Here is a 17,977-nt window from a genome sequence, read left to right on the forward strand (position 1 = left end):
CAGATATTTTAATCATCAAGTCCACAAGTCCAGAGATCAGTTATCACGACTGGAATCTTTCAAATCATCTCAGATGTAATAAGCGACTTACGAAGAACGGACCACTGAACTGAGCTGGACAATGACATCAATGAATCAACGATGAACTGACTTCAATTAAAAACCGAGTGTTTACTATTGTCCTCTTGCATTATCAACACATTATTTTCCTGTTTAAACTGGAAAGCTGCTTTGATAATCTGTATTGTATAAAACGTATACAATATACGCTGTATAGGTGACTTGACTTTACAACTGACACCAAGTGATTTAATAATGACACATAATAACATTTAATGAGTCTTGTAACTCCACTTGATAACATATTTGTGCTTTCACTAAAGATGAATCAAATACTGCAGTTCAACATTTATTTTATTTATGTCCTTTTATTTATAAAATTCCATTTACACTGCAACATTGTCTCAGAAAGTCAGAAATCAATTAAGCTTAATTGTGCTTTTTTTTAGATATTAGCTTTCAGGATTTGAAAATGTAAAAAGTTGCAAAGTTTCAACAACAACAAAAAAAAATAATAATAATAATAATGATATCACAATCACAAAGGTGTGTCTTGGGACAAAAAAAGTTTGACAACATCTAAACTATAGCAAAGCAGATGGTCAGGTGCAGCCACTAGTTCATACAAGAAAAAATAAAAAGCCACAAAAGTCAAAAAATGCAAATGGTTATGAAGGTGGACAATCAGATTTGGGCCACATTCAGCTTTGGTGTGAACATAGCCTTGATTTCACAAATACATTTTTTCTGGTGCCATTTTAAAATGCTGAGTCATTTAAATCTTTTTCCACGGAAAAAACACGCATGTCATCTCACATCTGCATGAATTTTCGGGTGTATCTGTAAAGGCCAATTCACACTGCACGGACAGACAGCAACAGACACTTTGTCGGGTTTTACCTGATCATTGTAGAGCTCATTTTCACTGACTGAACATGCAGTTTGGCTTGGTTTGTCTGCAAAGTGGCATACTGTACTCTGTCAGCGCGGTGTGAATTGGCCTTAAGTGTGATGGCAAAAGAAACATTACATTAATCATAATTAAACTGCCTTCCTCCAGACTGAATGCATGGATGATTTATTTATTTTTTTTAATTGCTCCTCTTTTTAATCCTCTTTCCACTCTCAGAGCACTGCAATTTCTTTCCACAATGCGTTTGAAAATGAAGTTTCAGGTCTCTTTCATATGTGACCCTGGAACACAAAACCAGTCATAAGTCGCAGGGTATATTTGTAGCAATATCCAAAAATACATTGTATGGGTCAAAATTATAGATTTTTCTTTTATGCCAAAAATCATTAGGATATCAAGTAAAGATCATGTTTCATGAAGATATTTTGTAAATTTCCTACTGTAAATATATTAAAACTTAATTTTTGATTAGTAATATGCATTGTTAAGAACTTAATTTGGACAACTTTAGAGGCCATTTTCTCAATATTTTGATTTTTTTGCACACCTCGGATTCCAGATTTTCAAATAGTTGTATCTCGGCCAAATATTTTCCTATCATAACGAACCATATATCAATGGTAAGCTTATTTATTCAGCTTTCAGGTGATGTATAAGTCTCAATTGCGAAAAATTGAACCTTATGACTGGTTTTGTGGTCCATGGTCACATATGTGAAACTCTTCTCACACTGAAGACATGTGAAAGGATTCTCTCAAGTGTGAAGCCTTGTGTGCAACTTAAAACTTCCCTTGTGTGAGAAGCTGTTCCCACTGTTTGCAAATAAAAAGGCTTCGCTACAGTGTGAAATCTTATGTGGATTTTAAGGTTATGTTTTTGATTGAAAGTGTCCACATTGACGGCAGGAGAAGTAACTGTTAGATTTGGTCTTGTTTGTTTCACCTGTATGGATTTTTCTACAGCTATGAAATCATGTCTCTCATATTGATCTTTCCCTTCTATTTCTTCCAGTTCTTGATTCTTTTTCAGTACCAACAGATCTAAAGTGAAAAGACAAATACCAGTTAACAGCAGTTTAATAGCTTAGAGCAAAAGACATCAAGACCAAGGCAAAAGTATTAAATCATCAAACCCAACATTATGCAACAAAACCGGGTTATTATAGACCAGTCCTGAATCTGCCACTCGTGTCTAAAATATTAGAAAAAAAAAAGGTGTCATCTTCACCATACAATGGTACTTGTAACAGTTTCAGCCAGGATTTAAGCAACGTGATGTATTGAATTGATGCACAACTTTCTTTTGGCATCCAATCGGGCGTACATTTTTCTTCTAGCACTATTAGCTCTTTTGACAACATAGATCACAACATTGTTTTGATTAGCTTGAGAATTATGTTGAATATAATTCTCAATTAGCATTAGCATGGATTAGGTCAAATCTATCCAACTGCTAATATTTTCAGTAACAAATAGATGGTCACAACACACACAAGTATGGAGTGCCACAAGTCTCAGTATTTGGTCCTCTGCATTTCTCCAAGTATATGCTGTCCCCGAGGGACATTATCAATAGAGCGCTCTATGTAATGCTAATGATACTCAGTTTTCCTCAAAACATGATAAAACTTTTGGAAAAAAATTAAAGTCGATAATGAAAATAATCACCAATTAATTTCATTGTTTCCTAATCATGTCTGCAGGCAATGCATGAAAAAAAAAATCCCCAGTCGTGTCACTTTACAGTAGTGAATAACACATTTCTGTCGATCCCTTACAGTTTGGAGGTGTAAGGACTCTCACCTGTCTTTTCATGCATGAATCAAGGGTTGTTTTCTGTCTGAAACGTTTTCCACACTGATGGGAAAGTCTTCTCTGCAGAGTGAACTCTCAAGTGTGACTTCAGATTTCCATTTTGTAAGAAGGTATCCCCACACAGTTGGCAGATAAACGGCTTCTCTTTAGTGTGAAGTCTTATATGACTGTAGAGGCTTACTTTACTACTGAAACTCTCTCCACACTGATTACATATAAAACAATTATCTCTTGAATGTATTCTTCGCATGTGGTTATTAAGGCTTTCTTTATATTTGAAACCCATTCCACACCGGTCACATGTGAATGGCTTCACTACAGTGTGAATGTACATGTGATCTTTAAGATTTCCTTTTTTAACGAAACTCTTTCCACACTGTTGGCATGTGAAAAGCTTCTCTCCAGTGTGAATCTTCATGTGTTCTTTAAGGTTTCCTTTTTTAGTGAAACTCTTTCCACATTGTTGGCATGTGAAAGGCTTCTCTCCAGTGTGAATTTTCATGTGCTGTTTAAGGTTTTCTTTAAGTGTGAAACTCTTTCCACATTGATGGCAACTGTTAGATTCAGTCTTTTGAACCGAATGTATTTCAGTCGGTAAGGATTTTTCCACAGCCATGAAATCATGTCTCTCATATTGACTTTTCTCTATTTCTTTCAGTTCTTCATTCTCTTCTTTCAGTACCATCAGATCTAAAGTGAAAAAAGACAAAAACAAGTTAATGGCAGTTTAATGGCTTAAAGCAACAGACATCAAAACTAAGATAAAATATAAAAACTAATATTATGCTACAAAACTAACTGTTGCATAACAGATAGTAAAATTACAGTTGAACCGCTGATGTCAGATGCAGTGTTTCCCACAGGATTTTGTGAGACTTGTGGTGGCAGGTGACGTCACATCAATTTGCATATTTATGATGTCACGTCATTGCATCAAGTTTGCGTTCAGACAATTTTTGGCACTTCAGATCTGTTCTAATCTTTGAAATGTCACATACTGTAAGACAACTGAATGCCCAATAAAGCTGTTCACATTATATTTTCTGTTGTCCTACATAAAACAATAAATAGTAAACACCAATGTTGGGGAAAGTTACTTTTAAAAGTAATGCATTACAATATTGCGTTACTCCCTAAAAAAATGTAACTAATTTTGTTACTTAGTTACTTTTTATGGAAAGTAATGCGTTACATTACTTTTGTGTTACTTTTTAAATCTGGGCTTGTTTGTTTTTAATATAAAAAAGTTATATTTTTTTGGCAAATGTAAAAGCCCTTTCGCACCAAAAGTGAAATGAATAAGCCTCAGGCTAGATGTCTGCGCGAGACTGTTTTTTAATCCCGCTCCTGCCAGGTTATATTCCGCACCCACCCATGCGATATAATCACTCTTTGTTCACCCGCTGTCCACTTGGAATAATTTTCTTCCCGACCTGACTGTTCACGCTAAATTTAGATCTCATTTCCAGAATCTCTCATTTAAATTTCCACTACTGAGAGAGAGATAGGCTAACAAATAAGTGTAGTCTGCACAAAACTGTTTTTGTAATTTTATGTCTTGTCAAGACACAAAATTCATTCAAAAAGTGTCACATAAAATTAAAATGTAGGTTGTACAAAAATTGTACCTAATTATTTTTATTAGTTTTTTCAAGATACAATTCGTTTAACATTTTGCTGCATGTCAACACAATAGGAAAAATTGTTGCAGAGAAAGATTGTACAAAAATTGTAGCCTATGTTATTTTTATTCATCTAGTCAAAATACAAAATTCGTTTAACATTTTGCAGTTAACAGTAGGAAAACTGTCGCAGAAAAAAATAAATATGACATCTGTCATTTAAAATTATAGGCTATAAGCAAAATACGAACAAAACAAGAGTTGAACGTCCTTCAAAGACAGCGCATCCACACTTTGCTCCATCCTTTTTCTGCTCTGTCACTGATCGACGACCTGCCTGTTCTGTCTGAGGGCAGTATATTTACCACCAGTAGGGTACAGCCTGCTCTGAGAACCGTTATGCTGCGCACAGACCCCACAAATAAAATGCATGACGCAAAAAGCAGCAGTCCATGCGTGCAGCCCGTGCAACAGTCCTGAGTGCAGGCTGTACTGGTGGTCAATAAGAATAAAGCGCAAAATATATGCTGCTCTAAAAGGAAGTCGGGAAAGGGACGTTGTTAGACAGAACGAGCAGTATGAAACGTGTAGGACGAGGGGAGATTTCATTTTCATCCGATCGCAGATGGTTTCATTATTAAAAAAAGTGTAAGCGATAATAGTAATTAAAACAAAGATGTGTCACCAAATATACTTGGGCAGCCGTTAATATACTTGAGCGGCCGGCCCAGGTATAGTCTATGTGTGGGAAACACTGAAATGGGCAGTTTTAACGATGTACTTACTGTTTTTGAGCATGGAAACATTTCAGTTTCACTGCTGTCTATAGAGGATCAGAAAGCCCTCGGATTACATCAGAAAAAAGAAATGCCTCTTTATAGTCACACTTGCACCAGCAGTCATGTCATTGGCAAAGGTTGCTTTGTCACGTTAGACAGACTTTAGTTGTTGACAGCCTATCATTTGAACTTTGTGTCAGTATGTAATAAATAGAACGAGGCATCAGTTTACTGTTAGGGATTTGTCGCACCACATCCAGTGTAGTCAGACAGCATCACTGATTATAATGGGCTTTATAGTATTTTGTTGCGCAGCTCGCGTCCGGTGTAGACACAGTGAGAGCCACGCAGATGCACGTGAATTAGGGCTGTGCAATTAATCACATGCGTGCACGCGATATTGCCTAGCTTGTCAGTGAACTACGGCTCTGTGTATTAACTGCCGCTCCATTTGAAAACAGGTGGAGATTTACCGCCAATCACGGAACCGGCTTTACTTACGAGAAGCCGCATGAGAATCGCATGCGATTAATTGCACAGCCCTAACGTGAACACTGGATACCATTCATTTCCACGTCTATTTGTGCCTTAAAATGACACATATGTACAAAATTGTCAAAATTCATGTCTCAGCAAGTATCCTTGTGAACCAAGTCGCTTATGAATTAGGTGAAGGTAAACAACTGAGAAAGAAAATGGATGTGTAATATTATATTGGTTCACAGCAGTTTAATGTTACTGTTGCTTTCTGTCTGAATGAATATTAAATCAAACAACAAAAGCATCACTTTTGTAGCTTTAACACAGATTCATTAATTTCATTTATACAGTGAAGACTATGCCGTGTTATTTTACATTTGATTATTCAATTTCTGTACCTGAATACAGTTAGAATTACCTGAAAAATATAAAGTTTATTTCATTTGCATCTTTGTTCTATTATATTAATTTATGCTTGTAATTTGTTTGTCAACGCTGATTTACTCACCTACAAAAATCACTCCAATCATTGATTATTTTTTCCCCAAATAGAGCTATTCAAATCATTTGGTGATTTTCTTTTTATATCGCAATATATATTGCATAAAACCAAAATATCGCAATGTGAGGTTTTTCCAATATCATGTAGCCCTAATTGGAACAGTGGTTAACCAGAAAAATAAAAAATGGCAAGACATGCCCAAAAGGTTGCCAATCCCTGGTTTATCCACATGAGGCGACCCACTCCATTTCAAATAAAAGTGCTTTAATTAAGACACTTATAATAAAAATATCATTCTGTAGAGTGGAACATTTAAATAAGGATCAATTGACTGAGTTCAGCTTTGAGAATGAAAACCAACCTGTTTGTTCCTCAGGGTCTTCTTGTTTGATCGTGAACACTTCTACAATCTTAATGTCTTCACTCTCCTCTTTAATAAATGCCATCGTTATAATAGTGTGTCGTGAAGTTCTCAGTCTCAGAATATTTCTCTGTCTGGAAAAAATAAATAAATCCAAAGTAAATCTCTCCAGTCAGTGTGAGAGTTAATGGCCTTAAACGGCCTGATTAGCCACACAAAAAATGAACAAAAGAACACAAATTATACAAACACTTAAATAAACAAAACACACACACACAAAAAAACAAGAATCATTAACAATAAATGTCAAACAATTTTATGTATAACAAAACAATAATGCATCTCTTAAATCCATATTGTCCTGCTATGACCAATCAGTCTACACTGTAGCTACACTTTTTCAGATTTCACAAGTACAACATAACACACGATCACTTCTTGGTTCATAAAGTCACATAACGAAGTAAATTTAACTGAGAAGTTGCTCCATCGTCATACACGTACGTTCGTTCGTCGCGCTAACGGTATATGTTTTTGTTTTATTAAAAAGAAAAGGCTTAACCCTAGTCTGTGTTTTCGTTGTATTTACACTGCTGTGACATTCGATCGGTACAATTTCGTTTTTTCTCATCGCTACTTGGCAACGACTGAATTCTTGTCCATGTTAAACTGATTCAGGATTATTTCTGTTACTCGCGTGTGAATGCGCTTTACTCACAAAATAACATTCATTATATTGGATAAAGCGTTCTCATGTTATAGCCTACTCAATAATAGATTAATTCATTTAAGAGTTCCTGTGAAAACTACACATAAAAGTTTGAACAGTCTGCGTCGATTTGAATTACTTAAATGCGTAAATCACCAAACCTTTCTTCAGCCGAATCATAACAGATGCAGGAACACGGCGCGGTCTTTAGACGTCGTATCGCCAGACTCTTCTTCTTCGAGGTTTAACCTTGCATCCAAAAGCGTTGCTTTACCGCCACCTTCTGGTTTATTTTGTCTGCAATGTTACTCAGTTTATTTCCTCCGGCTTATTTTTCTCTATCATGATACTTAACCCATCAGATCCGTTTTAATTAGGTAATTACAAATATTTATTCTGCCTTTTCCATTTACAGCATATTTTATTCATGTCCCTGACAACACAATTCTTCCATAATATTTCTCCTTTGTTCTTCATATATTGTGCAACTTAAAATCCATGTTCTATGGTTTCTAATACAAAAAAACAGTAGGATGCTTCCCTATAATATAACATATTATTCAAATTACCGTGTCCTACTCTTAATCTCTTTATCCTTAAGTGAGAATATCATAAATACTGTGCAATTTATTATGAATTGAAAGCGCTTCACAGTTACATTCAGCTATAAGACTAGATGGAAAACTAAACTGTTTTGATAGCTTTGAGCTTTCGATAGCACTGCAACTCGTTCTTTCAGTTCATCCTATACGGTATTATATTTGTTTTCTAATGTAAAATTATATGATTTTAGCTACTTTTATTTTGGTCTGGTGATGTGAAGTCATAAGGCTGCGCCGCGCTCCTGCATCTGTGATTCGCTCGAAGGTGTCTGCTTTAATAGTTTAAAGTGTTTAAATCAACAAAACTTGTTTAGAGAATTGTAGCGTCAAATGAATGATTAACCAATGTAATACTTAATCTAGGGATATTAAGGAACGTTATTTTGTGCTTGTGAAGCGTATGAATAACAAAAAGCTGCGTCTCATTTCGCTCCCTATGATCGAGAATCAGAATTGAGTCACTGGAGAAACGGAGCGAGTCATCTGAATCAATTGCATTGCAAGATGATTCAGTGATTCGAATCGCTTGAATCACCGCACGCTGACGACACCTGCTCAAAAAACGGTAAATGCAACGAGAACAACAAAAACAAACATTTAATGTTAACTTTTACAAACCAACTCCAAATGTTTTCATTAAAGTGGAATATATTAAATATAACATGCAAATCAGTAAATGCTAAATATAAATCTTAATGCAAATGTGAACCTTTGTATAATTTGTGTCCTTTTATTTATTTGAGTGCTAGTTTTAGTTGTTTTTTTGGCCCGTCAAGTTTAAGGCCATTAACTATCACTAACCCTTACCAGTGCTCTGACTGCTGAATTAGGGAGCTGATTGAGATGTATCCAGAGATTTAATTTGCATTTCTTTTTCTCTCTGTTAATTATTCTCAGTTTCCAAACACAAGAGAAACTCCTGGGGTGTATTCCAGAAAGCATGGTTAACTTACCGTCAGATAAACCCTGAACTTTCGGTTGATTAACCCCAAACATTGCTTACTCGAGGTATGTGGTTCCAAAAACACGTCCGGGAGTAAGTTCATTCAACTCGGAGTATGTTCCTGATTAAGACTCAAGACATTCTCAACAGAGCGACGAATCTACGAGTCACTATGGAAACGGACTCTAAGAATAAGCGCGCCATAATGCTTCTTTCTTCTTCTTTTGTTCAAAGGTCATGTAGGCCTTATGCTTAGTGCATATCGCCACCTAATTGATGGTTTTGCAATCATTTACATTTTTTTTCCGTTTAATCTTTAATCCTTGAGAATAAGAATTATATTGTTTGTTTGATGCTAATTATATATTAAGTCATATCAGATATGTATTTTTATTATAGAAATGCATTATAGAAAATGCCGATCCATGTGTGAGATAATATAAAATGTAATAAATATATGTATAGGCTAATATAATAAATTAAACATTACATTTTCATAATAGTGTTTTATAATTTATACAGATAACTGTTATATATGCCAATAAAATATAATAACCATATTAGAGCAATATATAGGCTAACCTTATTTATTACTTATTTTAGCGCTTTATCATTAAAATAGCATACAACTATATATATATATATATGTATAGTAGGCTATATACATAACTGTATTGTAATAATATATAATATTGTGTGCTATCTGTCATGCTCTGATAGCGCTGAAGTGAACTAACCCTGGAACATAACCTGCTCCTGAGCAGGTTATCTTCAGAGAGCAAGTTGCTATGGTTACTTACATACCCTGAAAGTAACCTCTGATTTTGGAACCGAAAGCTGAGGTTATCTGCTCGCTTAGCCTCAAACATACCCAGGTATGTCACATAACCTGCTTTCTGGAATACACCCCTGGTGAAGCAACTGAGATCCACGTGACACACTATTATGAAGATGGAGTTTATTAAAGAGGAGAGTGAAGACTTGAAGATTGAAGAAACATTAAGAGTCGAGCATGAAGATACTGAGGAACAAACAGGTTGGTTTTCATTCTCAAAGCTGAACTCAGTCAATTGATCCTTATTTAAATGTCCCACTCTACAGAATGATATTTTTATTGAACTCACTCATTTGATCCATATTAAAGTGTCCAGCTCTACAGAAATAGTGATGTAAAAATAATACAGAAGTAGCCTAAACAACACTATTTTGTTGTCTGTAAGTGATTTTTTTCTACTTGTCCCCCAAAGCGCTATACTAACACATACCTGAATGTAAATAGCAGTAAATGTTCATTACAACAAATAATAAGTAATATGTCAGAATCACCAGCCTACTTGTAAAATAATAAAAAAATTCTCCAGCTGATACAGCTTGGTAGAGTCACTGCATGCCGTTTATCTCTGTTCTTCATTTAAAGATCTTTAATTTTATTAACAGTTGATATCAAAGACCTAAGTAGTTCACTAAAGAAAACATATGTTGTGCCTGTCACAACTTCTAACAGCATCAGTTGTAAATTGAATCATCAGAAGTAGGGATGCAACTGTACCATTTATTCTGAAAATTCAGAGTATCTGTCAATACCAATATGGATCCGATACCAGCACAGTTATTTATTTATAATCAATGTAGAATTTTTATGCTTCTGTGCGTTGACCTGATTGCCACTCTTTGGTGTGTTAAACACAATCTACTAAATATAGACAACTTAATTTTAATGAAAAATAACAAATGAAAAAAATATAATCATAATCTATGACAAAAATTCTATTATAAACTAGGTTAGTGGACAATTCAGCTGTTACTCTAGAAAAATCATGGATGCGCATTAATTTTATAAAATCTAAACATTTAGTGAAATAACAATTTAGTGGAGAATAAATAAAAGTTAATAAGTGTAGGACTAAATCTGGTAAAATACTACACATTGCTCTTTGTATTGTTGCAAAATACATTCATGAAAAAAAAATTATATATGTATATTAGTATAAAATTAAAAGACATTTCTTTTAAATGTATAGCACAGTAATGAAAGCAGCAACATGGATAGGACAGAACAAGAAAGACTATTAATAATCTTTCATTGTGCAAAAGTCTTATAATACGAAAGACTCCAATACAGAGCGGCACAAAGCGCTGCGCATCCTGTGCGCAGAATAATGCACTTGAAGCAAAACAGAGTCACAGCGCACAGCACTCCGCATAGACACATTCAAAGCACAAAGGATATTTTTTATGATTATTATTATTATTTGTTATAGTAGTAGTAGCAGTAAAAATAGTACATTAACTTCTAGTCAGAATATTTCTGCAATAATTTAACCATTACTTATCATGTAATATTTACTTTGTTTGTTTGTCGTGGGACACAAAAGGCATTTTCTGTGACATGCTGTGGCTGACAATAGAACCATAAAATACACCAAAACATAATTACAAAAGTAATCATTTTTATTTGTGCACTGTAATCCAAATCTGCAGAATCTACCCAAAATTAAGTGTTTGTTTAGCGATCTTCATCTCCATCCTCATCAGCGACCGTAACACGCTCATTACTGTTGCCAACTCTCGCAAGACAAATAAGCAAACAACAGTTTCAAAAATAAGCCCAAAACAAGCCCAATATATATAGATATTTTTTATTATCATCAATATTATTTATTACATAAAAAAGGAAGAGAGGAGTGGGGTGAGCAGTAGGTCATTATCATTTTAGGGGACATGCACCGAAACGAGTCGCTGTGAACAGAGCTATTGTTGACAAGGTAAAAAGGGTGTTGTTTTACACGACCATTAAGAAATTTCAACCAAAGTATTTTGCAGACATTTCATTAAGATTCTAAGGAATCATATCATATCAACCAATTTGTGAAAAATAGGCTTCCGATGTTCCCTGTAAAAAGCAAAAACAAGTTGTTTTACAAAAATCAACAAAGTGGGAGGCACACATTATCCACTCATCTCCGATCACCTGTGAGCAGAATAGGATTGGAGAGATGGAAAAGGAGAAAAAGACGAGAGCTTTATGGTGGAACTGTAACATAACCACATATTTGTAGTCTAATGATATATTCGAAAAAAAATGTATCCACTGTTAGTATTAGTATAGGACTACTTGTTATTATTATAGCCTGTACAATCCAAAAACATTGTAAAAATTAAAATTAAAATAAAAAAAAAGAAGGTCGTCCTGCTCCTCTATTGCTACTATCATTGCTCGGATTACAGAGTCACATGCCTTCACGCTGAACATGATTTTTCTCCAATGAGGGGGAGGAGGGAGCAGGATGTTGAATGATGAATTATTCTACAGCACTTATATTATTGCACTGATTGGCTATTAGCTGTAAGCAGAGTGCCAGTCGATGCATTGGAGAAAACTGTGACCATAAATGTAAAGAAAAGAAGTTCCTTGTCAGATTTTCTGTACAAGCAACCATGTTTTTTAAAAATAAGCCAACAAAAAAACGCAACCCGGGATTTTTTTTTTTTACGCAACTTAACAAAACAAGAAGGCCAAAGTTGCATATTATAAGTGGGCTTGGCAACTCTGGCACTCATTACAAATTTAGAAATTGACGCTTCAAAAAACTTTACGACAGGTTTTACTGCAGTTAAATTGAACGCCAGTTGGCTCTCGCCTGCTTTGTCACAGATTGCGATATATCGTGTTTCTGGTGAGATGTGTTTGAATGAGAAATGCACACCTTCGCGAAGTGGATCAGTGCAACGCATTGTCAATTGGACTACTTTTGGTACTGCTTTTGACATTTTTGCAATAAATAAATTATTGTGATTGTACTTGTATGTCTATCGTGTTTATCTTTATACTGCACGCATTTTTAAGTTATGGTTAGATTTAGAGGTTGTTAACCCTTTAACGCGTACGATCACACCGGTGTGATCAGTCTTGGCTGGTCCCTGAAGCGTACGGTCACACCGGTGTGATTAGAACGTTCAGTACATCACGTCATCAACTGCTGAATTCAAATCTGCTTTCTGGCGCGGAGCCAGATCAGACGCGCGAGCGCTTGTAATATTATCACTTATTCAGTGTTTTCAACCATATAATGCTAATTTTAGATTTCAGACATTTAAATACACATAAGTTCTAGCAAAACCATACATTTATAGTTTGTAAAATACACGCTGATGTCTATGGAAGCAGCAATAATGATCCTTACAAATATAATCTGACGACATGTTTTATTGATATCATATACAGATTGTGTAGATAACTTTAAAGTTTACTCTGCTCTTCTCCCAGTTTACTGGAGACTTACTTTAACGTGTTTCGGGAGGAGAGGATGAATTTACGTGTTGTAAATGGGATTCAGCGCGAACAAACATGGCGGCGTCCATCACCCGGTATAGATCAACTAACACGGTCATTATAAAAGTGTTTAAACAACCAAATACATTTACTTGCACATATTTCAGAATCGGAATATCAGATATTTCATAATATAGCGAGTATGTTTGTGAATATTAATATTAAAAAAAGGAAAAACGAAATAAAAGCAATCCATGTGTCATACAGTGCTATTAGGGCTGCGGTGTGTCACATGACAAGCATGACGCGTCGCCATGGAAACAATAAGGCTATAAATTCTAAAATAACGGTCGCCTAGAAAAACTCACGCCAGGGGCTCAGCTAGAATATTTTAAACTCACGTGCGAAAGGGTTAAAATGGTAATTTCCCTGCATATTTCATTTAAAAAAAAAATCTTTTTATATTTGCAATAAAATGTTATGTTAAGGTTTGGGCGTAGGTTAAGGGATCTAAAAAATTTAATTGTTAATCAAAAAATGCTACAATTGTATTTATACACATATCGTAATGATATAAAATATTTGTGAATATTTTAGTTTTTTGGGTTTTTTAAGCTGTAAATACGTAGTAATTTTACATTTTAAACCGTGTAATGAGTGCAAATTGTACGTTTCAGCATCAATCAAAATGTACAAAAATGTACTTTTTATGCTTGTAAAAGTTACATACTAATAAATATGCATAAACAATGAAACCAGGCTGGGAATCCAGCATTAATGTGAAACCTGCTGCTGCTGCAAAAAAAAAAAAGTCACCACTCACTGCCCTGCTCACTGATAAACTTTTGTAGCTTGAATAAAGATTATTCTCTATTCAATTTATAGTTTATGCATATACAAAATATACTTTATATGAAGATTGTTTTAAGTTTACTGTTTTATTTTAAAAGCCCTTTAAATGTTAAAAATCATGGATTTCAGTTACACTGTAATGTTAAATGGCTATAATAGCTAAAATTGAGGGGGAAATGGATTTAATATAGAGATCAGCAGTACTTGTATCAGTGATATTTGCCGCCTTTAATAATAGGCTTGGCAATATATGGTAATATATTGGTAAAATAAAAAAGATACCATTAAACCACATATTTTAAATACACAATCTTTATGTTGTTTCTAAATTAATTTGGAAATTCAATGTGAAATTGACAATATAAATGTTAATATGCAATTAATTACTGAAAACATGCAATTAATTAATAATTTTTTTTAATCGATTGACAGCACTAGTCTAAATGTTGTGATGTTTGTTGCATTGTGCCATTAAACTGGTTTTAACTTCTTGTTTTTTATCACCTCAGACCTGATGGCACTGAAAGAGGAGAGTGAAGAGAAAGATCAATGTGAGGAACATCATGAGTTCATAACTGAAGAAAAACTGAATAGTTGCTCACAGAATGAAAATATTTCCTCACCAAAAAAAGCTCAGAAAACACAAACTACAAACTTTAATTCCAACATGAGGATTCATACTGGAGAGAGCTCTTTCACCTGCCAACAGGGTGGACAAATTTTCAATCCAAAAGAAAGCCTTAAAGTCCACATGAAAATTCACATCGGAATCAAGCCATTCATATGCTCTCAGTGTGGAAAGAGTTTTACACAGAAAAAACCCCGTAATTCCCACATGAGAACTCACACTGGAGAGAGACCTTACACCTGCGAACTGTGTGGGAAGAGTTTCACACGTAACGGAAACCTTAAGACTCACATGAGAATTCACACTGGAGAGAATCCATTTGTATGTGATCAGTGTGGAAAGAGTTTTAAGCAGAAAAAAACAACTTTATGCCCACATTAGAATTCACACTGGAGAGAAGCCTTTCACTTGCCCTCAGTGTGGTAGGAGTTTCACACGTAAAGAAAAACTTAAGACTCACTTCAGGAGTCACACTGGAGAGAAACCGTTCACATGTGATCAGTGTGGAAACAGTTTCAGATATAAAGAAAACCTTAATTATCACATGAGGATTCACTTAAGAGAGAACAGTTTTAAATGTCATCAGTGTGAAAGGAGTTTCACAGAGAGGGAACATCTTAAGAACCATGTTAAAATTCACACTGGAGAAAAGCCTTTCATGTGCCACCTCTGTGGAAAGAGTTGTTCAAGAGAAGGACACCTCAAGACTCACTTGAGAGTTCACACTGGAGAGAAGCCTTTCACCTGCCCTCAGTGTGGAAAGAGTTTCAGGTTTAAAGGAAACCTAAAACCACGTGTCATCAGTGTGAATTGAGTTTCTCATATAGCACAGAGCTGAAACATCATTTGAAAACTCATTCTGAAAGGAATTGAAAAAGCAAATGTGAGACTTTGTTTGTGTTCTTTATTAAAGAGTATAAGAAAAACGCTGTGTGAAAACAGTTCCATGTTCACACCGCAGCTGAATGTGGGCTACATCTGATTGTCACCTTCATTACTACTTATTTTATGTCTATTATTTTCATATTTCATATCTCTTTTCCCCTTTACATAACCTACACATACAAGTCCGTTGAGAGAGAACAAAGTTACAGATACAGATCGTGCTGAGTCATAAATAAATTAGTAATGACAAAAATTGATGATAACCAATGTATATTTCCATGTATCCGCTATGTTAGTGGTTATAATGTTAAACTAGCTTGTTTGGTAGCTTGTTTAATAACGTAGGTTGTTGGATAGTGTAGTGAACAGCACATTCCAGGGCCCAGGTTATGGCAGGGACCCTCTCTGACCACAATAGTGGACAAAGGTTGGCTACATTTTGATTGGATCTTGATGGACTAAAATAAGCAAACTTTCCAACCTCATCAGATAAAGATGCTAGGACAACAGCCAGACACCTCGGCAAGAAGAAGACTTCTGGTACCAAGCTTTTCTAAATGTGTGTTTGGACTATGCAAATAAGTTCGACAGAAGGGTGGGAGACACCTGTCCCCCTGCTCTGATGGAAAATGCCAATCACAGCACGAAAATGGAGAAACACCAAATTGCAATCTCCTCCTCATCAGAAAGGGATAAAGCTACCCTTTCAAGCCCCCCACCAACATGAAGGTCAATTTGTTAAATGCAAAAACTTCCAACCCATAAATGTCCAGCTCACATGTGACCCAGACAGCAAAATAACAAATGTTACCCATAACGAACGTGTGTTATCTGAGAGTAACATTTATCGCAGTTTTGAGAATGGATCACACAGGGGACAGTGGTTATCCCTGTCGTTAAACTTCCCATGTTGTCAAAACAAAACAAAAATTTCCTGGCTTTTTTCATTATAACTGAGTAACTACCACATTAGTTTCAAAACAGTCAATCCACAGTAAAATGCACACAGCCTGCGTAAAGTAGCTGTACTTTTTCACGAGCCGTTGTGACTTCTGTAAAAATGTGACATCCGAACTACTCGGTCACCACCCCGAGCACTGCTCACTGTCCCAGCCTCCTTTTGCCAAACCCCCAGACAGCATCGACTCCATGTCATTGCTGAGCAACAACAACAACACGGAAACGTTTCAAAAAGGTTAACTTTAACAGACGAAACCAGATCGGCCGAGCTGTAAAGTTACACTCTCACTCAAAGGATGGACGATCTGACAGGATTGTTACTATGAGGTGGATCACATCTAATGTGTATAGTAAAGACAAACTCACCGTGTTTATCTAGTCATGATGAAGAACTATTTTTAGAGCTACGTTATCAAGGCCGCGGGAACATATTTTATCGGGGGGGTGCTGAGGGGCGGGGCTTGATGTTGCAGGGCAGTAGCGCGGTAGGGGATTTTTAACAGCATCATAATATTAAATAGCCCACACAACACTCGCTTACAGGTGAATATACAAATGAATGAGGACAGAGTTATATGTGAACACGCAGTTTGTGAATGTAGCTTGGCGCTCGGGAGTAATGCCGATGAATTCTTTGATCAAGTCCGCTATATTCAGTTGTTCAATTATGTCTGCATGAACATGCATAAGCGTCAGATGAGTTAATCTCTTTTGAGACATGCTGCTCCTCAACCAGGTTTTGAGATGTTTGAGGGTAGAGAAACTTCTCTCAGATGAAGCAATTGAAACAGGAAGGCATAGGCAGAGTTTTAGCAGTTTTTCTGCTTCTACAAATAGAGATCTAGTTTGAGAATGAAGTCTAGAGAGGCCTGCTGCAGCATCTTGCGCTGTTTCACACAGAGCAGCCCCTCTGAATGCATCTCCTAACATCTGTAGTTGAAGTTTCAGCCGTTTCACATCAATATCTGTGGGAAGATGGAGAGACTTCATATCCAGTGTTTCTGAAGATTTTCCATTTGCCGCATTGAGAACAGTCTGCTCTCTCAATGCTGCGATTTTCATTCCATCCTGGTTGAATCTTCTGCTCAGTTCAGAAAAAACCAGATCAACTGCTTCGAAAAATCCAGTTTTCCATCTCATTTTATAAGTTACCGGCGACAGTGCCTCAGGCTCTGTGGTATAGCGATAGCAACATCATCTTTAGGCATTTTCATACCATACTTTGTAGCACAGTCGTTCACTTGGTTGATCATTTCTGTCACTGTGCTGTCAACTGTTAAGGCCTTTAGTCTCTCCATCAGCAGATTCACACACTCTGTGGCTCAAATAGTGCTCGACAGCAAAGAAGACTGAAGAGAGTTTTGCCTTTTAGTGCTTGCTTGTGAAGTCCATGTATTTTGGCTCTTGTATCTCCTCTTACTCCTTTGTCCTCCTTCAAAGTTTCAAGTGTAGTCAGTATCACCGGGTATGATGAACAGCAGCGCTGAATTGCTTTAGTTCGCACACACCATCTCGTTGGGCATAAGCCCAAAAGGTTGACAATGACGTCTTCACAGCCAAACAATGATTCAAAGAGCTGTTTGCATTTTGCTGA

General features: G+C 35.9%; 1 protein-coding gene and 1 pseudogene across 5 annotated transcripts; one reads left to right on the top strand and one right to left on the bottom strand.

The window, feature by feature from the left end:
* Window positions 1-379: 379 nt before the first annotated feature.
* LOC131538982 (gastrula zinc finger protein XlCGF7.1-like) lies at window positions 380-7,576 on the bottom strand. Of its 5 annotated transcripts, none has more exons than XR_009270757.1 (5): window positions 7,402-7,575; window positions 6,532-6,665; window positions 2,776-3,477; window positions 1,916-2,013; window positions 380-1,254 (listed from the first exon to the last, which is right to left on the bottom strand). XR_009270757.1 is itself a non-coding variant. In XM_058773215.1 (4 exons), the coding sequence occupies exons 2-3, from the start codon at window positions 6,614-6,616 to the stop codon at window positions 2,795-2,797; spliced, it is 768 nt and encodes a 255-aa protein (XP_058629198.1). In that variant the 5' UTR covers window positions 6,617-6,665; window positions 7,402-7,575; the 3' UTR covers window positions 380-2,164; window positions 2,776-2,794. The 5 variants fall into 5 exon arrangements, 3 of the variants coding, with proteins under 3 accessions (XP_058629198.1, XP_058629199.1, XP_058629200.1); XR_009270756.1 differs by having other exon boundaries at window positions 1,916-2,164; XM_058773215.1 differs by having other exon boundaries at window positions 380-2,164.
* Window positions 7,577-8,668: 1,092 nt separating this feature from the next.
* LOC131538973 (gastrula zinc finger protein XlCGF8.2DB-like) lies at window positions 8,669-16,004 on the top strand (annotated as a pseudogene).
* Window positions 16,005-17,977: the final 1,973 nt, after the last annotated feature.

The sequence above is a fragment of the Onychostoma macrolepis genome, chromosome 04 (genome assembly GCF_012432095.1).
Source record: "Onychostoma macrolepis isolate SWU-2019 chromosome 04, ASM1243209v1, whole genome shotgun sequence".
Classification (NCBI taxonomy): Eukaryota; Metazoa; Chordata; class Actinopteri; order Cypriniformes; family Cyprinidae; genus Onychostoma; species Onychostoma macrolepis.